The sequence below is a fragment of the Dendrobium catenatum genome, unplaced genomic scaffold (assembly GCF_001605985.2).
Source record: "Dendrobium catenatum unplaced genomic scaffold, ASM160598v2 fragScaff_scaffold_716, whole genome shotgun sequence".
Classification (NCBI taxonomy): Eukaryota; Viridiplantae; Streptophyta; class Magnoliopsida; order Asparagales; family Orchidaceae; genus Dendrobium; species Dendrobium catenatum.
The window spans coordinates 18,824,989-18,848,221 of NW_021319178.1; the positions used below are offsets into that span (position 1 = coordinate 18,824,989).

General features: G+C 37.1%; 3 protein-coding genes across 5 annotated transcripts in view; 1 reads left to right on the top strand and 2 right to left on the bottom strand.

Moving 5' to 3' along the window:
- The first annotated feature begins 228 nt into the window (after positions 1 to 228).
- Positions 229 to 10,810, top strand: LOC110107029 (serine/arginine-rich splicing factor 2). Of its 3 annotated transcripts, none has more exons than XR_002304309.2 (5): positions 229 to 463; positions 8,137 to 8,205; positions 8,284 to 8,390; positions 9,689 to 10,518; positions 10,607 to 10,810. XR_002304309.2 is itself a non-coding variant. In XM_020837162.2 (4 exons), the coding sequence occupies exons 1-4, from the start codon at positions 337 to 339 to the stop codon at positions 10,226 to 10,228; spliced, it is 843 nt and encodes a 280-aa protein (XP_020692821.1). In that variant the 5' UTR covers positions 229 to 336; the 3' UTR covers positions 10,229 to 10,740. The 3 variants fall into 3 exon arrangements, 1 of the variants encoding a protein (XP_020692821.1); XR_002304311.2 differs by having other exon boundaries at positions 10,615 to 10,810; XM_020837162.2 differs by having other exon boundaries at positions 9,689 to 10,740.
- A 3,057-nt stretch (positions 10,811 to 13,867) lies between these two features.
- LOC110107033 (organic cation/carnitine transporter 4-like) lies at positions 13,868 to 18,167 on the bottom strand. Its single transcript, XM_020837168.2, has 2 exons — positions 17,789 to 18,167; positions 13,868 to 14,988 (listed from the first exon to the last, which is right to left on the bottom strand). The coding sequence occupies exons 1-2, from the start codon at positions 18,165 to 18,167 to the stop codon at positions 13,868 to 13,870; spliced, it is 1,500 nt and encodes a 499-aa protein (XP_020692827.1).
- A 3,853-nt stretch (positions 18,168 to 22,020) lies between these two features.
- LOC110107017 overlaps positions 22,021 to 23,233 on the bottom strand; it is a 9,322-nt gene continuing 8,109 nt past the window's right edge. Inside the window, exon 2 of the mRNA XM_020837146.2 lies at positions 22,021 to 22,655. Coding sequence (XP_020692805.1) covers positions 22,021 to 22,655 — 635 coding nt within the window. The remainder of the gene's footprint in view (positions 22,656 to 23,233) is intronic.

Consider the following 23,233-nt stretch of genomic DNA (forward strand, 5'->3'; position numbering starts at 1 on the left):
CCATCTTAGATGATTTGGTCATAAAATATGGGCATTTTTATAATCTTGTTAGGATAGTAAATGTATAAGAACTAATTTATGCTTAGAAGGTAGAGGTAGACCTAAAAAGTCTTATTGATAAAATATTAAAAAGTTAATTTTTTTATTAGATTTAAATAAAAATTACTCATTATATTCCGTTGAGGACTCTTTCGTCATTTCATATTAAATGATCGATCTAGAATCTTCGATGTCTCATCTTAGGAGCTTCGGGGACCGGTGTGCTTAGGGCACAAGAAATGCATACTCCTGCCTCCACTCCAGTGAGGAGAGGGCTTGATTGGACGAAGGTGAGCTATGGCAAAAGCGTTGGCGGTGGCGCGGGCAGGATTTCGGCGGTTTTTTTCCATATCCGCCTTCACTCCTCCTCCTCCCGCAACCGTCCCGCCACCAGCAGAACCTTCGCCGAATCTCTTCATCTCAGGCAAGTGCATGTCTATCTTTATTATTATTATTATTATTATTATTTTAATTTTGACTTCTTTCTTTTTCTTTTGCTAAAAATTCCATCTTGATCAGGCTTTAGGCGCCTGAGTAATCTTCCTTGAAAATCTCTAATTTATTTGTGGACGATTTTTTATGTTGACATTTGAAAGGAAGAAACAATCAATACAATTTCCTGTGATAACTCGCTCACCATGCGGTGGCCTGGGCAAACTCAGCAATTTTTCAATTGTTTCATTGGAAGAGACTTGTACCCTTTGGCTCGAATGATTTTTTAAGAGTGAGTCTGTTCGAGCAGGCAAGCATTCATACTTGCCCTAATATTCAAGGCAAGTGTAGATGTTTATCTTTGCGATGACTCTGGTCTAGTGAAATGCTAGGTTCATCTAAGGTTAAAAATAAGGTGTTGAATAAAAAGCATAACATTAGAAGATAACTACTGATTTTACAATAAGATCTTCAATAAGTACAAGTCTCTTCCAATTGGTGAGTCTATATGGGTGCTTTCGCGAGGACTCAGATCTGGTTAAAGGTGAGATCTATCTAAGGCGATATTATTATAGAAATGAGTTATAAGTTAAAAGTGTTCTTTTGGAGGACCACAAAATAAAAGGGCAATTTTTTAAACTAAGTATCATTTAAATTATAATTAAGCGATTAACCAACAGAAAAAAAAAAAAATTTTTAAACTCGCCAAAGTCGCCCGTTTCAAATCGGGCGAACTTTACTTATTTAGGATAAATTGCCCGGTTAAACGGGCGACTTACGTCTTTCTTTATAACTAACCCCTGCGGAGGCCCTTCCTGCTCCTAAAAGCCTAGTGTTTCGGCGTAGAGAGTTCGGCGAGATTTGGCGTCTTCTGGGCCGCAGGTAAGGGTGATTTAACTTTCTTTTTTGGAGTTTTTTGTTAATGTTCAAATGATGATCTTTCCTTTATGAGTTATTATATTTGCATTTAAATTTAACTTATTGTGGAATTTCAGCGGGTTGTACATACTGATGTGATTAGATTCTAGTATGTCGGGATTGTGTGTGCTATGATGGATCGCTTGTGGTATTTATAATTTCTCTGTGTTAAACAATAGATGCTTATGAGGGAATAATTGGATTTGTGGAAAAAATATTAATTTTTGATGATATATTTGAAGTAATGTGAGATTCAACGATTTTTTTTTGAGATTTATAATATGATTGGAACTATATTAATATGAAGATTTTATGGAAAAAAAAAAAAATAAAGTATAAGGATATTTTGGATCTTTTTTGAATAAAATTTACATAAAATTTTATATTATCATATTTTCAAAATTAATATAGGCAATATTTGTGTATATCTCTTTTGTTTCGTAGACAGATAGCAATTTTCTTTGTAAATATTGATACTGTATATAGATTCGTGTTATGTCAGAATTTTGATATTCGAAGTACAATATAGGAATAACATCGCGCGCAAATTAAAAAATTTTCCGTATGTAAAGATAAAATATAAAATATTATTTATTCATCGCTTACTGTGAATAAGAAGATAAGATATATTAGTTAAATATATTTAGTTAAATTTGAGATTTTTGATTATTTCAATGTAAGTAAAAGTCGTGTTGTTGTAATGAACTGAGGTTAATACATAAAACGATATTTAGTAGTGCAAACAATGTCTGGAAACCGGAGCATCCTTTGTTCTTAATGTTACAGGTAACAGTTGTCTTTTAGATGAACCACAATACTCATCACATATGTTGGGCGGGTGTTAACCGGACCGTTATAGTCTGCAGGATGTTTCATGTATGGGGGGATAAACAGATTGATGGGCCTTTCCTTTGTTTGGACACCAGTTGTTGGGTTCAGACAATGGAGACGATGGTTAGTTGAGCCAGATTTTTGTGATGATTTACTAGGCCAGCATTGAACCCACGACATGTTTTGTATCATGCCAGTTCAATCCACAGGATAACAGCGACAGTTAGATGGGCCAGGCACATGCGCAGAACATGTATCCACTAGGTGGCTGAGGTGGATTTTTGGAGGGACTCCTGACATTGATCTATCTGAGATGGATTTTTGAGGCATGGTGCGAGCTGTACATTTTTAATTTTATTGGATCACCTGCTCCACCTTTACTCTGAAATTACTTTAAGTATTTTGCCGTTGAATCGGAGGATATACGATATTCAGGGACATAGCTCATTGGAGGTCGCAGTATCTGAAGCTCATTGTTGTATATGGGAGCTATCTGAGATACTAAGACACCCAAATGAGCAATATAGAGGGTGCATCCATTATACAGATATGGGCTTGGGAGCATCTATATGTTGGAGATCCTCAATGCTTCATGTACCATTTCCTGTTCAGCGCTTGATGGTTTGCAGTTTGGAATAAGGTAATTTTGTTAAATTTTACTGTTATTTAAATTTTTATTTTTATTGCTAAAGTATTAATAAATATTAAAATAGGTGGAAAATGGATAAGACTTGGAGGTACCTTGAAATGTTAGCACATACGGGATGGCTGGAGACTTAACGGAGAGTCAGTTATGTTAGTATAATTATATTGGTACATTTTAATCAATTCTGTTCGATATTATGAAGATTAATTGTTATAAAAATGATTCAGGTAATATGGGGACAATAACACTGCAGATTCGTAGCTCAGAAGTTCCAGAAGATATGCACTTTTTTATTTACGATTTCAGGTCAGGAACATTGCTCTCCAGAGTTTCTTTGATTTCAGTTGGAAAAGGGTTGAGTGGGCCACAATCTCCATGATCGAGACTACGACAAATTCTGGAATGTTGCCTTTCCACACTCGATACATGCGCAATGGAATCCTATTTTGTAAGAAGTGTGACCAACATTGTGACGTGGTAAGTCAATACACTGATTGGGCAATTGTACACCAGGGAAAGTATTGCACTAATGGAGAGCAGAGAGCATACATTGTTACGGAGAGATCCTGGGTTCGACTATGATTATAGGCAAGCAGTTTTAGCATGAATTTCATCATTTTTGGGCACACTAAATGCTAAAGCCCCCTGTGGAGTCCTCCGTATATATCAAGATACAGCTCGAACGTCAATGGTAAGTTTAAGTCTATTTACATTTAATTAATAATGAAAAATTTTCTAACTGAATGCTATCCTGGCAGCGAAGTTTCTTGTGAGCATGGGAGAGAAGAATTTGCCAACACCTTTGGCAGGTACGAGGTGGCACACCTTTATCAGGTGGAATGTGAATAATTGTTTGTGAGATATGTGGGGCCAAAGATTACCGAACAAATATTATTTTTTATGACGATATCATATTTTGAATGAAAGGCAGAATCAGGTGTTGTCCAGCCATTCCGACTACGATCCATATGAATGCTTGGGCCACCTCTTACCTGACTTTTGTCGTCTTCAGAAGCCACTTCACGGGCTGAGTTTTGACGTCGCCCTCCACACCTAACGGGTATTCGCGGTAACTAATTTCCTCACTGGAGAGCCTGAAAACCCAGTTACTTCACCATGTTAGTGGATCGAGGACCGAACAGGATCATCGTACCCAGCCACGTACGAGCAAACCTCTCAGAATTTTACTCCACGGACTGGATTGCGATTCCTTCCACATCGACTAAAAGGACATTAGTTTTTTGTATCATGTACTCTTTAGTTTGCTTATAGTTATATTTTGTTGTTTTGTTTCTTATTGTGCTACACACAAATGGATACTACTATTTGTATTGGATTAGAATTATTATGCTCTTCTAATAACTCTTACATGAAGTTTGATCTAAAAAACATAATGTTGGATGATCCAACAACATATAAATTTTTAAAGAATTTGTAATATTTGATATACATATATATACTTATTATAATTTATTGTTATCAATTAGAGCGTATATAACTTCTGAATGATCTAAGATCTAATCTTCCTAAATTTTAATTCTAAATATACCAAAAACTTGAAAAATAGATTAAGCCTATATATATACCAAATCCAACTTTTATTCATAAAACAGAATATATAACAATTAATCATAATCTTTTTTAGTTGCAATTTTTTTTTTATTCACTCAACGGGCGACTTACTACAATTACACAATCCCGTTACTTCTAGGAATAACGGTTAGTTGAGTTATTGAGGGGTAAGTCGCCCGTTGAACGGGCGACTTACTTCGCTGATATCAGGGGTGGATCCAGCTTCTTTTTTCAGGGTGGGCAAAAAAATTTTTTTTTGTGGGGGATGGGCAAAAATGCTTAGGATTGATTAAATGAGGGCAAAAAAATTTTTTAAGAGGGGGCAAAATACACAAAATATCCAAAATATTTCAAAATATCTCACAAAAATTTAAAAAAAAAAATTTTGAGGGGGGGCATTTCCCCCTTTTTGGGGGGGGGGGTTCCCCCCCCCCCCCCCCAACTAAATGGGGATCCGCCCATGGCTGATATAAGTCGCCCGTTAAACGGGCGAGTTTTAAATTTTTTTTTTCGTTGGTTAATCGCTTAATTATAATTAATACGATACTTAGTTTAAAAAATTGCCCAAAATAAAATGCTGGTCAAGATCCGCCGACCCAAGTTCCAAGGAAGGCATATACATACATGGCAGTAAAAGATCAGCTAGGAGGGCACATACAAACAATCAAAAATAAATAACCATTCCTGTGGGGCGCCTCTTTGCTCTCCACTCGAGGGATGTCGTTGAGATCTCTTAGTGCCTCAGGAGGGATTTATTATTTTGTGCGGAGTCCGGAGGGCATTCGGAGATCAATAAAAATGCGCTACGTCACACCATTGCTGGGTACCCATCTCAATACCTGCGCTAGGTACCCCTCAGTACCGCTGGGTACCCATTACTTAATCGGACGGTTCTCCTGTCCGGTGTCCGTACATAATAAAGCCGTCCGGCATCCTGCGTCCGTACAAAATGATAGCTCGTAGGGAGGCGGCAAAGAAGACTTACTAAACAAGATGATATGGGGAGGAATGAAGCAAATGGGAGTAGCATGTAAGAGTGATTGAGCATGAATTGCAGGTTGAGTGGCGTGATGTCATGAGTTAGGGAACTTGATGAGGATGCCATCACTCTGGCCCTCATCTTCTTCTCTCTCTCTCATCATTTTGAGAGTCGAGGCTTAAGAACTCAAGAACCTTAGCATCCTCGGGGTTGTACATGTCAACTCTTCCTGAAAGATATTCATATGAGTGCCATCACAAGAAATGCATTGTAAAAAAGATAAAGGAGGGGGATCAGCATATTATAGAGGCGCTCCCACATGGAAGAAGACCTAATCTTGAGAGGGACGATCCAGACTCTCCCTTTCAGGCTGAAGAGCTTGGAATCTTTCTCGTTCAACCCTGGGGTGACCAACTTCTCCTTGCCAAATGGGTAAGGCCTGGTTAGCACCATGCATTCAATTGCCAATTTCAATAAGAGGAACTTGGCATTCCAATCCCTTAGTTTATTTGTCAAGTTGATCATCCTCGTGTGAATGGAAGAAAATTGGATGCATTTGTCCTTGAACACCTTCACGACAAATTAGTGAAAACAAGGTAAACCTCCTAGGATCTTCTCTCACTATAGGTTCGAGATGAAAGTGATGACACTCACAGCCGAGTTCAACATTATTTGGGAGGAGGCAAGTTTGTAGAAATTCAAGATCTTGATGAACTCAGGGCACAATATAGGTCCAGACCTAAGTTTGAATTGATCATTGGTGCTCGTTTTCAATGGGAACTTGCATAGAGAAATTTTAATCCTTGAAGCAGCATCCAAGAAAGATCATGTCGATGAGCATAGGAGTCACCAAGAAAATTTTATAGTACTCACCCCTGATGGAACCTTCTGGCATCTTCACAAGGAAACCATCTTTAGGCAAAGCAGTTGCACTAACAAAGAGCAAGTGAGGAGAGAAAATCACGATAAAAATGAGAAAAATAGTGCCCTAGCGGCCTACCTGAGACCGTGGGGGTATTTATTGGTAGAACTAAAAATTTTAGGCAAAAGTGACGTTCACCATAAATAAGCAAATCACCAAAAATTTAGAAAGATCTGCTCACACTTGACAAATGAATCAAAAAGAGGAGTTGCCATAAGAAATAAAGAGGAATCATTATGCTGACATATTGACTCAGTAAATCATGTATAATGAATGCAATTTAAATAAGTAAAAAAAAAATTATGTAATTTCATTATATGATGGTGAGCTCATATCACTTGCTCCTAAGAAAAAGTTTAAATATAAGATCCATATGAACTTTTTGGGGAGACTACCTCATTCCTAATTAAGTGCTATAGGATAAACTTGCCTCTGGTTAGGAATTGATTCCACCATGAATTGATGATTTCAAAAGCTTGTGACTTGCCACCATATCAGCCCTCAAATTGACCACCTCCCGAAATAGCAAATCACCATCCTTACTTGCCATTGAAGGAGAGCTGGCCATCTCTACGGACACAATTCTCTTATTTCCTTTGTTGGGATCGACCTTGATTCATGTGAGCTCCTCCTCCAGAAGTTGTACTTACCCCAACACGGGTTTTGTGGAGATGGTGCTAAGACCTTGATGACTGGACCGCCTGATGAAGGTGAGGTAGGTTCATGAACATTAGAAGGGAACAACGGAAAAGGGCATTGGAACTCCTGGGCAAAGGATTGTTTGACATATTAGATATACACTCGGCCTTGTAGGGCATACTGTTCCTCATTATAGGAGGTGCTTCTTAGGGGATCACTATCTGCTGAACTGCCACATCCTGCACTCACCCACTAAAGTTAAATCTGTCGTACCGAGAATGCTTAGGCAGCGAAATTTTTTATCCAAAAAGTTAAGGGGACTTTCTAGAAATTATTATTTAGCTAAACTCTCTAGTAGGGTCAAGTTGTCGCCTAGGGATAAATTTGGATTCAACACTTATGCTTATGTTGGCTTTGAGCATGAATTATTATGTTTTCAATAGCTGTTTTTAATAAATTTTATGAGTTGTCCATTAAGTTGTTTGCCATTTTTCAAACCGTGCCAGGTAGCTTATGCTTTGTGTTAATCTGAACCTCATTTGATTTGAAAAGCATACCATTTAAGTAATTTATGCTTTAAGTCAATTGGACGGAGATGAAGGAAATCTATTGTGTTTAAAAAAAATCATTATGAGTTTTACCTGCAAACATCTGTCTTTTTAGTGGTGAATATTTAGAATATATTCAAATTATCCAAATATTGTTTTGAAATGCGAATTTACCAGCTGCAGCAAGTCATTCTAAGATAATGCAGTTGCATACATTCATGCAAAGTTCATAGTCTCATAGATACCTTTTGAACCAAAATATTTGTAGATGAAACACTCTTCTGAAGTCTATTACATTTCAATTAGGGAGACAGGTGCCAGTTTCTTTAGTCTCAAGTTTATCAAAGATTTTTTTCTTCAAATGTAGTTTTAAGCTATCTTTAGGAATGTCTCTGAGAACTTGAAGAAGGTTTAGTAGTTCAGTAATTTTACTACCTTGCAGATTTCTTTTGTAGGCTAAAGATGTATATTTGCTTTTACTCAAATTATGCATGTTGTTCAACTTCTTTCCATGCATTAGGACGACTAATCCAACAGCTCCAAATTCACTGATTCACAGTGATTAGCTTTGTATGACGTCATCATTTTACTCCTTATAAGGTTTGTGCAGGACTAAGCAAGCGGACCACTTCAGAAGGGCTAAGGGAAGCCTTTTCAAAGTTTGGGAATGTCGTCAATGGTATGCGTCTTTCTCAGAAAGTGTACAGAAAAACGACACTGATATCCTGATCACTGTTTTCCCCATATGCTCTAACAGCCAGAGTTGTAACTGATCGAGTTTCGGGTTACTCTAAGGGTTTTGGTTTTGTGAGATATGGTACAATTGAAGAAGCTGCTGAAGGCATTAAGGGCATGGATGGCAAGGTGAGCGGCAATGTTGGAGTTTTATCTTGATGGACTTGTGGTTGAAGTTTTCACACCTTGTTAGATCTGATCCAGGACCGGCCCAATCAGGACTAGTCTAGGTTTACAAACGGTGGAACCAGACGGGCTATGCCCCCTCTCTGCCACCCACTTGATGTGGAATCCACAAGAGCAATTAGGGAGAAAATTAGGAGGGATTAGGAGGAAAAAATTTAAATTGTAAGGGCTGTTTTGGGATTTGACCTAATTATTATATGTTTAAGTGAGTTTTGGAGGCTAAGTTGAGTTTCATCTATGATTTTGGCTGAAAACTTAGGGTTAATAACAAGATACAGTTGGATCATCAATTGGAGAAGAGGATTCGGCTCTCCCAATCTCTAGTCGGCAGCTAGATCCCAAACAAAACCTAAGAACTCTCCAATTTTTAGAGAACATAAGATAAAACCTAACCCCAGGATAAACAATATATTTAAAGCATGCAAAATATAGTTAATGCCACACCACTTAAACAAGTGGAACCTGTTCTGCCTCACAGGCGTCTAACAAGATGCAATAAACTTTATTGTCACGACTTGACCTGATATGAGCCGATCCAGTTGTACAAGTCATATTGTATATCATCGTGGTAAGAAGTATAAGATAACCCAAAATTCAGTTGGAGAAGTGTTGAGAAAAAAAAAATTAAATTTCAATTTATATGATAAAATACGCTTGTAAAAAATCAGATAATATTCCTTGCTGAAATTTAATTCCAACAATTGGAGAAAACATAAATTTGCAATTGATTGGAAGAAAAATAAAAAAATTGGACTTTTGATTAATAGTAAATGAAGAAAAATAGGAATATACAATGGATCTTCTATTGGTGAGGAAGATCCATCTCTTCCAAATCTCTAGATGTCGTTAGAGCCCACTCATGAACACAAGAACCCACCCTAATTTTTCAGCTAAAATTAGAGATAAAACTCAACCTAGCTTCCAAAACTTACTTAACCATACAATAATTAGGTCAAATCCCAAAACAGCCCGTACAATTTGAGAAATCCCCCTCCTAATTTTCCTCCTAATTGCTCTTGTGGTCCCCACATTAAGTGAGTGGCAGAGAGGAGGCGGAACCCCTCTGGTTCTGTCATTTGTAAACCTAGAGCGGTCCTGATTGGAACAGTTGGACCTGTCCTAGATCAGGTATAACAAACATTAGTTCTTGCACGGCCGTTGGTTTCATTTTCTTCTCTGTAATTAAGTTTGACCTGCTGCTCATACATTGATATTTGATGCTGATTTCTTTTCTTTCTCAGTTTCTTGATGGTTGGGTTATATTTGCTGAGTATGCAAAACCAAGGCCACCGCCACCTTCTCAGGCTCAGCCATCACAGCCCCCACTGAACGTTAGTTCTTCACCACCAATCAACCACACAACCCAGACAACGCAGTCTTGGTCTACTTACCAGTCGACTCAGGCATCAGAGCCTCTTCCGAGCCATTCTAACCATACATCTCAGGAAACACAGACTCCATCAAACTATTCTTACCGTTCAACTCAGACATTGCAGTCTCCGCCAAGTTACAATTCCAACTATTCATCTGAGGTGCCACCACCTCCATCAAGCTTTCCATCAGTTCGGGCTTCAAACTATTCACAGGATTCAGAATCTCAATTGGGCTATTCGGGGTCGCCACCGCCATCTATGTATGCTCCACAGGCCTCACAGCCTCCAAATTATCAACCATCAAGCCATGTATCAGCACCAACATTTAACTTTCCTCCTCAAGACTCAAATCCTGAAAATCCATCGAGTCAATCATCTAGCTGCCGGCATCAACAAACAGAGGCTTAGTTTGGGACGGCTTTCTTTCTGCTTCTTAAAGTAATTTTTTAGTACAAAAATTAAAAAATTTGTACTGAAAAGCTGCTTTAAGAAACAGTAAAAAAGCCGTCCCAAACAAAGCCAGCGTATGAATCAAGCACCTATAAATAATTTTTTTCAAAATTATGAGAATCCATCAGGAAATGCAGCACACCAACCAAATATTAGACATCCAGGCCTACATCTGACTTTGAATATATCATCAACAAACAGATTCTGAATCAATGTCTTCCAAATAATTTTCCTCATAAGACATCCAGGTCTGCATCTGACTTTTGAATCTGGTTTGTCAATTTCCTATTAAGATGAACCTTTGCTTTCCTCTTAGTAGAAAGTTATTTTGTGTAGGGAAGCAGATCATTCAGACAAACTGAACTTAATGAGATGCTTTAAGAAGACAGGTATTGATGCACTGAGATATTAATTTTAAGAAAAGAATTTACATTTTTGCAATTCTTTATATTTCAGTTTCGTTCTATGCATGAAATGTGTTAAAGATTGTTCTCGATGTTTAACCTCTTTATGATATTATTAGCACCTATAACTTCTTCATCACCTCTTGCTACCAACAATACCACAGTTTCATGTGATTAAGGCTTCGTTTGGGACGGCTTTTCCGTTTTAGTACAAAATTTTTTATTTTTTAACTAAAACTCAGTTTTAGAAAGCAATAAAAAAGCCGTCCCAAACGAAGCCTAAGGCTTTGTTTGGGACGGCTTTCTTTCTGCTTCTTAAAGTTATTTTGTGTAGGGAAGCTGCGTTAAAAAGCAATAAAAAAGCCGTCCCAAACGAAGCCTAAATATGACGATTATATGTTTGGATTAGTTTGATAAAACTTTTAGCATGAATACTTGAGCGATTCTTGCAAAGCTGCTTGGTGTGTTTGTCAACACTAATTTGGCCGTTTACAGTAGTTTTTACTAATGACCATGGTGATTATTGATAAGGGTTAAGGAGTTTTACATTAGGTTGTCCTAATAACCATGTCGATTAATAACAAGGGTTAAGGAGTGATTAGGCCAGTAAAGATATGTCATTTGTACATTTAAAAATGTTGTAGTTTATCAATGTGATTTCTTAATCTCATTGAGGTATTTTTGGGCCACATAATCAGCCAAACCACGATCGGTGTGATGATTCCATCTTTGAGACTTTTTATTTTTATCAAGTCCTAAACATGTCGGGCAACTATTATTATAGGAGAAAATCACTGATTTTAATTTTTGTTTTGTATAATTTGGTAGTTTTAATGATTTTAGTTTTGCAAAACATTAATGGAAATATTAATAATGTTTAGTTGTTGGCGAATGAGATTTTGTTCGATTTAGGTTTTGTTCGGGACGACTTTCTTATTGCTTTTTAAAGCAGTTTTTTAGAAGCATTAGTAAAGTTTTGTTTGAGACGGCTTTTTTATTGCTTCTTAAAATTATTTTTTAGTATTTTTTTAAAATTTTTATATTAAAAAAATATTTCAAAAAACAATAAGAAAGTCATTCCAAATAAACCTTAAATTTGAATGGCATCATATGTCAAATCAAAGCATTAGTTAGAATTCATTTTTTTGAAAATGAATTGTATTTTTTTAAAAAAAAATTGGTCGAGGCAAAGGTTGTGCCTTCATGATGTTCTCAAAATGTTATCTAGAGGAAAGATTATTATGTGCGGAATCCAGATGGAGAGAATTGTTCGATTCTATGATTGTGAACATTAAAAGCATGCCATGTCCGGGGAATCTTTATGGAAGTGATTAGCACTTGATCAACTATGGTTATTTTTCCAGCCTCGACCTCTTCTAAAAGATGGTTGAAAGGCTTTTTCCAGCGGTAATGTCCATCACACGGAAAATTATTAGGTCCGGTGATCGGACCTATCTCTGCATTCGGACACTAATAGAAAGCGAACATCTGACTGAATAAGCGTATATTTTTTTAATATAAATTTTTTTGCTTTATGTCTCACAGACATGGTTGACATTTAGTCTCAGATGTTCTTGATGACATTGATAGACGCTACTACTGACAAAGCCTTCAAAAAGATTATTTATGCATCAACATTTATGATAAAATACCGTTGAGCCCTTTTTTGTGCCACAATGGTAATTACAATTACTTGACCAGCTAATTTGTGATCCTAGTTCACTTCTTCATCTACATTGTGCTTTGCCACTTTGTTGTTGTAAATACATTCTCATTTGTAACAACTAATTCTACCAAGAAGATAATCTGCTAAAATCATCACCATCTACAACATCATACTCTTATAAACACTGATTATCATTATCATTAGGTGAGAATACCCACACAAGCAGTTGGGGGTGCCAAAATGGGTCAGTGAGTTAGGTTCCGGTCGAACTCGGATTGACCAGAGTATAAACGGGTTGATTCAAACCCGACACGTTTTTGCAAACAGGTCAAGTATTTCAACCCGCACAGGCTATCGGGTTGATCCGACCCGACTTGCGGACCTATTTTGATTCAAAAATGGGTGAGTTTCGCGAGCGGTGAGGTTGCAGGAGGGGTGTGGTCAAGCATTTGAGTCGTGAGTCTGCAGGTAGGGTCGCATTCATGGAGGCATAGTCGAACGGTTGAGCGACAGTTCCAGATTCGGTCGTTCGGCCGGGTGGGCAAACTGGGAACGCATCATGGTGTCAGCATGGTTAAGGCGAGACCACGAGAGGCAAGCTCGGCGCTAGCAGCGATAGGGGCTCGAGTTCGTTGGAGGGGGTCTTATCGCAAGTGATGGAGTGGGTCTGGCCCTGGACGCGAGCGTGTTGCAGGTGTTCGTTAGACGAGGGCACGAATCACAGGGAAATCATCAAGTGTATGTAAATTGGGTCATTCTAGGTTGTTTTCGAGTTTCGGGTCAACCTGGACTTACCCAGATTTATAAACGGTCCAGATTATCTAACCTTAACCTTACCCGTATGACAAACGAGTTGATCCGAACCTTGAATTTTTTTAATCAGGTCAAATTTTGACGCCCTTACAATTAGTTGAATTGTTTACAATGTTTACGTAGGATATAAAAGGTAGGGTAGAACATTAAAAGAGGGTAGTTGGTTGGCCAACAAAATTAGACTTTCTAGCTACGCCATAGTGCTTGATAATCACTCCCTAACATGACTCATCAATCTTCTCCCTCTCTCTAAATTTCATTGTAGCTTAATATATTTAGCACAATCTTAATCCCATTTAAATTCATAAATATTGTGGACTATCGACTCTTGCTCATAGTTTAATCTTTTTGGGATATCGAATGTTTATCTAATACTGCATTTCTCCTCATTTAAAATGATGCTCCTTTAATTTTTATTTGGTCTAGCTTTCAAATTACTTAAAAAATTAAACAATTAATCAACATATCAATCCAAATTAAAATTAGAAAAAAAAAACAAATTTTTTGAGATTTGATCATGAGTGATTTTGTAAAGTTTAAATTTAGTTTAGAATAAATATAATTAAAAATGAATTATTTATTTATATAGTATATTTATCTTCTAATAATGTATCTGAAAATAAATCTAAAATTTGAATAAGATACCCTGATCTGATTTTTATTCATTAAAACCACGTCAGAAAAACAACAAAATTTAAGCCATTTCAATCCGCATCATCCTGCTTCTCCCTTTCCTTTCCCTCCCCCCTCCAACCCCGCCATAGTCTCATACAACGGCTGCTTCCTCGTCTCCGGCAACCTCAGCCCTAAACCTCCCGCCACCACCGCACACCCCCCAAACACACCAAACCCCCATTTCCCTCCAACCGCAACAACCACCGGAGCCGCCACCGCCCCCATTTGCCCCGCCAATGTCACGCACCCCAACGCTGCGTTCCTCACCTCCGTCGGAAACAGCTCCGCCGTACACACATACATCAAATTATACGTCGCCGCCACCGCAAATATCGCCACCGCCGCGCACCCCATTCTCGCCGCATTAACAAACGCCCCCGCGGCGAAGCAGAAGAATCCGCAGAGCCACATGGATGTCACCGCCATCGGCCGCCTTCCATGCCATCTCAGCGCCACCGCCGTGAGCGCGTACGCCGGCATTTCCGCGACCGCGTTGAGTATAGCGCTGGCGTGGATTTCGGGCCCCAAGTTCGCCACGTTGAGTGTGAGCCCGTAATAGGACACCGATATCAGGAAGTTGATTAGAAACCCGAGGATGAGGCGCGGGCGGGTCACGTGGGAGCTCATGACGTCGACAATAGAAGCGGTCCGGACGGGCCGGGTCGCGTCGGCGTCGTGTACGAGAATGGCCCGGTCGGGAATGGAGTAGCCGTTGGTTTTAGCGACGGCGCGGATGATTTGCATGGCAGCGGGGAGGTTCCGGCGAACGAGATGCCAGCGAGGGGATTCGGAGATGAAGGGGAGGGCGAGGAGGAGGAAGAGAAGGGAGGGGAGAGAGGTGGCGACGTAGAGTAGGCGCCATGAGGGGAGGAGGAGGGAGGTGAAGGAGAGGGAAATGGAGCCGATGGAGAAGAAGTGGAAGGTGGACATTGCGGCGGCGGCGCGGAAGGAAGGGCCGACGGGTTCGGTGGCGAGGACGAAGGCGGAGAGGCCGACGCCGCCGGTGCTGAAGCCGGAGAGTAAGCGGAGGAAGGAGTAGGTGAAGAAGGAAGGAGAGAAGGCGGTGAGGAGGGAGAAGACGGTGAGGAGGAAGGTGGTGAGAGTGAGGACGCCTTTTCGGCCTAGGAAGGAGTCGGAGACGTGTCCAAAGAATGCCGCACCTGCTAATAGCAATACTTTTTAATTCTCAAAATAAATACATTACTAACAACAAATAATTAAATAAATACTATTAAATAAAAAACGAACTTTTTATCCCAATTCGTTGGGTTAAAATAATTAAATTCTCATTTAAATCTAATAAAAATAATATCATTTTTAATACTTTTTAATATAATTTTTTTAGATATATTTTTATGTTTTTTAACATTAGCTGGCTCGAATGCATGAGGTATCAATATTTAACACGACCTGACAACCTGATTCGAATTTGACTCAAAATTTTTTGGTTAAGGTCAACCAGTTTGGCAAACGGGTCGGATTTTAAATGCGACCCATTTAAAATATCGGGCGGGTCTGGGTCAACCCTCTAACCAGAAGTTGGACCGAATCTGACCCGATTTTTGGTCAACCCACCTAGGGTTTGCTTTTTATGTTTTCGTGCATGCGTAGTCTGCCGTCCGCCTGCTTTGCGCATTCACCTCCTTTGATGAATGAAGGACTTGTCATTATGCAGTTGAATTGGAAGTAACAACAATGACGGGAGGGAGCTCCGAGCGAAAGTCACGACAGCTCACCGTTTGCTTGATCGGAAGTAAGACGACAACAGGAGGGAACTTGCTCATTGTGAAGGTAACCATTTTTTTAGAAACAGTTTTGTGTCAGGTCAGGTCAACCCGTAAACCTGACAGGTTGAGTTCAGGTTGAAATTTCGGACCCATTTATAAAAACGGTCGGGTTCAGGTTGTGTCAAATAGTAATCGATCAAAATCGGGTTCGAGGCCAACCTGGCCCACAACCTGATTTTGACACCCATACATCTACTCTCCTAATATGATCGTCAGAAAGCTTACATTTTACATGACTAAACCACCTCAGCTAGCTCTATCTAATTTTATTTGCCGCTGGAGCTATACCAACTTTTTCAACATTGTACTCATTCTCATTTTATCTCTAAGTAAAAAGTCAGGGATTCATCTAAGCATCCTCATTTTGTAATACTTAATTTAATTTTATTGGGCAATATTTGGTCCAATAAAGGTATCTCATAAAAAATTTCCCTTAAATTTGAGCCATCCACAACACGTCAATGCATTCCTCTTCTTCAATCATCCAAAATGAAGTATTACTAATAATGTTAAAAAAACAAATAAATGATTTTATAGTTTTTATTTTTCTCATTTCTTTTCCAACTCTCAAAATTAAAAATAAAAATATTTCCACGTCAGCTTCCCTCTCCATCCTCTTAAATTATGATAAGCCAGAGATGTCGCATTAAATATTTAAGTGTACGTGGTGCTGAGCTGTGGATCCATCCTCCAATTAATATTAAATGTATATTTTGAGTTTTGATACTCATCATTCGAAATATAATAATAGAAAAATATTTAAAAAAATCTCCTGAGCTACAGCCAAAATCTTATCCATCGGTTCCATGCATCTAACTACAGTGAGAAATGGCTGGAGTATTATTAAATATATCAAAGACCGGGAATTTTTTTAATTTCAATAAATATCATTAAATTCTAATTTAACAAAAAAAAAACTTATATAATAATCTATTCTCTAAACATTGAATATATACATAAGAGCTGATAGGGTCAGGGATGTCTGATCTTTTTTTTTTTTTGTCATTTAGGGGATTACTAAAAAGTTGTTTTAAAAAACAATAACATAGTTGTCTCAAATGAAACGGTAAGTATTATTCATGCATGGATGCCAATGTGCATAAAAAATGACTCATGTAGTTACATTAATTTATTTCCAATTAAAAAATAATGAAATCATTCATAACATTTTTAGTGATAAAATAAACAAATGTCATAATTTATTTCCTCGTTTTTAATATAGAAGATTGAATAGAAAAATACATACATAATTTTAAAGAAACAAAATGAAAATATTTATACGAAATATTTAGACACAAAACACTTCAATGCACAAACTCCATTCAAGAGACTTTGATTATAAAGCTTATAAATGAGACTTTGATTGAGTGAACTATTAGATAATTAAATATTTTATTGACTATAGCAAATGACTTTTGTTCATGAACAAATTCAAGTTAATGTAGAAAATAATAAAAATCTCACATAATCACTATTAAATAAACTTATAATCAAATCTTAAATGAGAATATTATGAAACTTTAATCAAGCTGTATAAAGAGGCTATTTACAACCATTAAATGATATTATTCATAAATAAATTGAACCCTAAGTTGTTGAATTAAGTTTATTCTTCTCTCAATAAAATATTCATATGCATTTGATTAGTGAACTAGAGAATTATAACTAAGCAGAGCAACAAATATTTAATTGAACAAATTGAAGCTTCATTTGAGACAATTTTCTTAATGTTTGCTAAAGCAATTTGTATTATAAAAATTTCTCGTTCAATAAATTTTTATATTGAAATGGTATTTTAAAAATTAGGAAAAAATCTGCCTCATTCGAATTCAGAGCCTCAACCATTTGATGTCTTATAAATGAGAAATTATTATGTGAAGAGTCTGGACCAGAGAATCATCTATGGATTCTATGAGGGTGCACAGCAAATACACAACAAAAAAATTAAGTTATTTATTTACTGTATACTCTCACAGAATTCGGACGATTCTCTGGAGCGGACTCCGCAGTTAGCATTCTCTTCTTGTTAGAGCACCAATTCAGTGTAGAATCACTTTAACACAGTATATATCTACAATGAATTGCTTTGACAGATTTTTTTTTTAAACTAATTGAAGTAACTCCTAATGGAATAATATAGAAAAAAAAAAGATAATAAATATTCGCTTCGTACCTGCCATGGATCCAGCAAAGAAAGCCGACTGCGCCAACCCAACCTTGTACTTCTCACCACAATTCAGCCCCCACTCCTCCACCGTCGAGCGGGCCAACCACCACGCCCGATCCAACCGGATTCCGGCCGGGCATGGGATGGGCTTAGACGATTCCCGGTCAGCAAAGACCACCGCCATGACCTGGAAAGCGCAGAGGATCCAAGCAAGACTAGTCAGCAGGAACTGCCGGAGCTGCCACGGGCCAAATTCGCCGGCGAATCTCGTAAGCATCTCGTCCACATTCATCCCCTCTTCGCAGCCTATGGGCTTCGCCGCCGGTCCGGTCTGGACAAGGGCCGCCGTCGGGTCATCTGAGTTTTTCTGCGCCGGCGCCTGCATGATGTAAGAGGGAATTTACGCGCGCTATAGAGGCGGCGATGTTATCAGTTGTATCATTTTATATAGAGAGAGGTGGAGCCCAGTCTGTTCAATTATTGTGAGCACCAGCTTGGCAGCCCAGTCGTACTATTTGTTATTAAAACAATTAATAAAAAAGTGATTAAGTTGTCTATTTTATAGGATTCTTTTTTCTTCAAATATTCGATAAAATTTTTCCAAAAAAAAAATCGAAAAAAAAAAAATATTCTACAGCCTCCGAAGTCCAGTCATTAGGCCGTGAATATTTTTTGCAAGTTGCTTCTTTTGTTTTGTCCTTTCTTACGTATTATTTAGAATTACTAAAATAATAATTATTATTTTAATTTAAATAAACATGGCTTATATTTGTTTTTCATGGCGAGAAGGAATAAGATTTGTATTATGTAAGCTCTCTCCCCCTCCCTTTCCCTCTCCCTCTCGGTGTAGCCATCCAAGAAAAAGCAAGGTAGATTCAAGAATCATCTTCCTCTAAGACAAGAACTCTAAAGAGTTGGAAAATCAAAATATTGCTGAGTAAAGTAAAATAAATGCAGTGTAAATTATTTTTAAGTTCAATTTTGAAGTAAATCAAGTTTGCCTAATTTTGAGTGTTAATCTTTTACACCAAAAGCAAGTTCACTTGATTGCCTCCAATCGCCACCCACCACCGACATCCATGACTACTACCACCACCTGACACTGCCACTCGCTGTAGCCATCACTATTGCCGGCGGCCACTACGGGCCACCATGCATCACCGATGGCTACCTCAACACCTACCGCCGCCGTCACTCACTACTGATCGCCATCGACCACTGTTGCCGTTGTCCTCCGCCAGCAACCACCATTTTTGAACTTTATGCTACATTCATTACTTAAAACCAGATTTAAAAAAAAAAATCATTCCCATCATTTACTTAACATTTATCTAAATAACTTCAAAATATTACATTTACACTTCATTCCTTTTTACTCAACCAAAGAGCTGCCCGTTGATAGAAGTCAAAACTCACAATCACTGAGTTGAAGTTTGTATGCAGATAATATTTTTCTAGCATAAATAAATAAGATTACCAACACATCACAATTGAACAACAGTAATTATGATTTCTTTGAATTAATGAGAGTTTGGCAAAACCAATGATATACTTGTAGATCCATCAATGTTTTATAAATTAGAAAAATCTAATAAATGATTTAATTGAAATTGGTTTAAAATTCATCAGATCGGGAGCATTGGTGTCCAACTAATCCGAACTGATCAGATTTTAAATATTGCCTGAAAATTTATATAAATAAGGATGTTTGATTTTGCTGAAAAAAGGAATCCAAAGTATTAGTGCTGAAAATTTAGTTTGATGAAAAAGAAATACAACGCAAAATTTTAGTGAACTTTTTTTGTCAGTCTCTAACTTTTTTTAATGTGTCGTAAACTCTCCAAGTTTTGGTCAAGTTTATTTTTTCACTGCAAGCGAACTGAATTGTCGTCGTGTGCCACTGCCCACTACTGCCATTCACAAGGACCACCACCGATCATCATCGCCGCTAACAATTGTTGTTGTCCACAGTGGCCCCTCACTACCTTCTTATGGTCGCCATTACTATCACACCACTGACTGCTGGCGACCATTTACATTGCTTTTATTCTACTTCAAGAAAAATAAAAAAATCTCTTGTATTTATTTATCACTCATCCAACCGGCATCAAACATTTCAAATACATACAATTTTTTTTACACCGTATTCTTTTACTCAGCAATGTTTTTTTAGCAGAACAAACAATTCTTGATTTCTTTTTTTTTTGTCATGTAATTACATATTTTTAAATAGCTTAGAATATTTTGAATTAAATAAACTTAAATAGTAAGATACTAAGCTTTTTACCATTTTTTATTTTACAAGTGGTACTTTTTTCTCTTAAAAAATTAATAGTTTATTATTATATAATTTTTAATTTTGTGAAAAAAAAATTAAAGAATTTCTTTCAATTAGATTATAAATTTTACTATTTAGACAGGATTATACACTACAGAGACAACTTATGTTGATCAGCAAGAAGAAGATCAACGTATTTTATGATCAGAAATTCGGAAATTTCTACAGTATGATCATCTTATTTATATAAGATGATCATAAATTGATTCTGATGCAGCTCACTATCAACTAAAAAAATTTAGAATCAAAACTTGCTTATATAAGAGATCGGATCTGCGGCTGAGTGGTGGACGAAAAAAATTCTTGCTATCTCATCCGGGCTCAAATCTCCTAATTATCTCAAAAAAAAAAAAAAAAAAAAAAAAAAAAACAAACTTGTTTATATGATGTGTGTGCATTTATCTTATGTGTCCTAATGTCCAAAAAAAGAGAAAATTTTGATTCTGATCTAACAGAATTTCGAATGATCTATTTCTGCTTTCAGAGACTCTTCCAAGGATTTCAGTGAGCAACACTAGCACGAATCTGGTTCACCGGAATATAAGAAATCCCTTAAAAAAAATAAAGCTAAAGTGTTAAATATTGAGATATTTTTTGGTGTAATGAGATTAGAATTCTATATTATGAAACTCTAAAGTTAAATATGCTCATATATGAACAATCTACATTAGCACCCCATTAAGAATTTTCAAGTATATGATTTGAGACGAAATCAAAGCATTTATATCCATTAAGAATTTCTCTATCAAAAAAATTATCTACATTAGCACTCCATTCTCAAACAAAAACTTTCAGCATTTTTAATAATTAGATACCAAAAGATCATTCAATCACATTGATCTGTTGAGAAAGTCGTTAGCTCTCAAATTTTATTTTATGTGATATAAGCAGATAACTAAGTTTATGTGTGGAATCTGATTATGTTGATCAATCTAATTATTCTGTTGTCTTGGACCTCAAGCTTGTTATGTTCGTTGGGTTGCGGGGGTTTACCCCTTGCTTGGGTTCCTTAATCGAATTTTTTTTCCCTACAATGCTCCGGCACTGCGTACCTGAGCGCCTCGGTGATGTGTTCCCGATCTCCCCGATGCTGAACAATAGAGAGCAGAGCACTGCAGTGGCCATGATATGGCGTTGCAATGGAGCAAGACAAAGATTTGAGCGCCGTAACGCCCAAACTAGCGCCACAGTGCTGAGAGACGGACTAAAGGGTTTCTTTCTCATTTTTCTAATGAGTTGTGTCCATTGGGTTATTTTATTTGTCTTTCTCTTGTTTTTTGAGTAGTTAGATATTGAGAATGATACATGTGAGAAGAGAAGCAAGCAAATAGTACGAGAGAAGAGAAAAATGTGTTTATTTCTCAATTAACTCAAAAGACCCCAAAAAAAATCTAAGCTTTAAAGAATTAAAAAAAAAAATCTTCTACGCGAGTGATTCCCTAAATCATAGCAAATTCACGAAGGCACAGTAACCTTGAACAGCACGTATCCCATTCTCATTTAGTTACATCTACTCTTAGATTCTATAGAGCTTAAACATTTTTTTTTTTTAAATATAGTACTCAAATATAAATTTGATTTGATGAGGTATTTACCCAACTAAACTGATTGGCAATAAACTTAACAATTCAAACTTACTTAAACACAACGATCAAAAGCACATATTCGATCTTCATAACAAAGAAGACATTTTTTTCCCAAGAAATGCGTTTTGTTCTTCATTTTTTATACCGTTGAATGCTTAAAAAAGAGCCATTTTAGCTTTTTCAGCTTTATATTTCTATCAAAGATCCTATCCCACAATTATTTTTCTGGAGTACATATAATGCTCAAATGCACACCACCAACATAATCATAAGTGTACTAAGAAACCAGTAAAAAAGAAAAAGATATGAAGCTCCTACGACTTACAGATCACCACAAAGCAAGGAAGAAGGGCTCGTGGGTTGAGCAAATAAAGCACATCAAGACTTGAATGCCCACCAACCTTTCCTGCTAATGAATCAAAGCCTGGCAGACCAATCACTTCTTGAAGATTATCCAATGGCTTATGAATTCTCCCAGCAATTGCTCTGCAAACCAGCAAGGCCTTCTTCGTCAAAGGTTTTTCTTTGCTTGTCTCAATGGATTCAAATGCTCTTTCGCTTGTCGAAGCCGTGAATACTCCCACCCCTTCATTCATATCCCATATTACAGAAAAACCGAGCTTTATGATCCGGCAAACATTACAGTTCTCTGATGAGCACAGGCTTGAGGAACCATTAACGCCTAAAGAACAAGAAATTGTAGTGCCATGAAACCTCAGAAGCTCATTTCCATCAGCTATGCAGCGCGCATGCTTCTTTTGAAGCTTGCTAGCTCTGGCCTTCACTGATTCCCTGTATTTTTCAAAGTTAGCTAGAGTTTTCTGCATGTTATGAACTTTTAATATCTTCTCTATAATTAGGCAACTTCTGTCAGACTGATCTGAAAAGCTTGCTTGGCATATTTTCTCAACAATCTTTTTGGAGGACTCGCCTTCTTCTAGTTCAGTAACTGCAAATATATGAAGAAAAATGAGACTAATAAGCTTTTGAGATAAGTATCTAGGCTATTTGAAACCAAGGATATATATTGGTTTGTAAATAAGGATGAATTGTCGATAATTGCAAGTAATTTGATCATTAGTATAAGTGTAAATGATCTGATGAGAGATAATTGTATCAGATTAGGTTCATAATAGTAAAGGCTATATTAAAAAGATCAACCTAATTCAATCAGTCAAAAGAAGAAAGAAAACAAGAAAAAGTATCATGTACTTGAAAATGAAGGATGGGTTAAGTTCTTTTCAGTCCCCTCCCTCTATTTTGAAAGGGAAAAATAATCCAACTTTTCATCTCCAATAGAACAAATTTCAAAACAGAAATAAAGTTTCTGTAGGACAGATTACGTACGAGTGAATCCATCAATGTGAACCTTTAAAATCATCACAAGAACAATATTTTGGGTATGGTAAAACAACACTAAGGTTTTTTTTTTTTTTCTTAAAGGACATTGAGAAACTGATGTTAACAAGATGCTTTCTGAATTATGTTTGGGATGACTTTTTTACTGCTTCTTGAAGTAAATTTTTA

Bases quoted from the DNA above. Each gene is read 5' to 3' on its own strand.
- LOC110107029 (XM_020837162.2), top strand. From the start codon at position 337: ATGGCAAAAGCGTTGGCGGTGGCGCGGGCAGGATTTCGGCGGTTTTTT. The intron at 464-8,136 runs GCAAGTGCATGT...AGGTTTGTGCAG, and splicing joins GCCGAATCTCTTCATCTCAG to GACTAAGCAAGCGGACCACT. The intron at 8,391-9,688 runs GTGAGCGGCAAT...TTTCTTTCTCAG, and splicing joins TTAAGGGCATGGATGGCAAG to TTTCTTGATGGTTGGGTTAT.
- LOC110107033 (XM_020837168.2), bottom strand. From the start codon at position 18,167: ATGCAGGCGCCGGCGCAGAAAAACTCAGATGACCCGACGGCGGCCCTT. The intron at 14,989-17,788 runs GTACGAAGCGAA...TGCTATTAGCAG, and splicing joins CTTTGCTGGATCCATGGCAG to GTGCGGCATTCTTTGGACAC.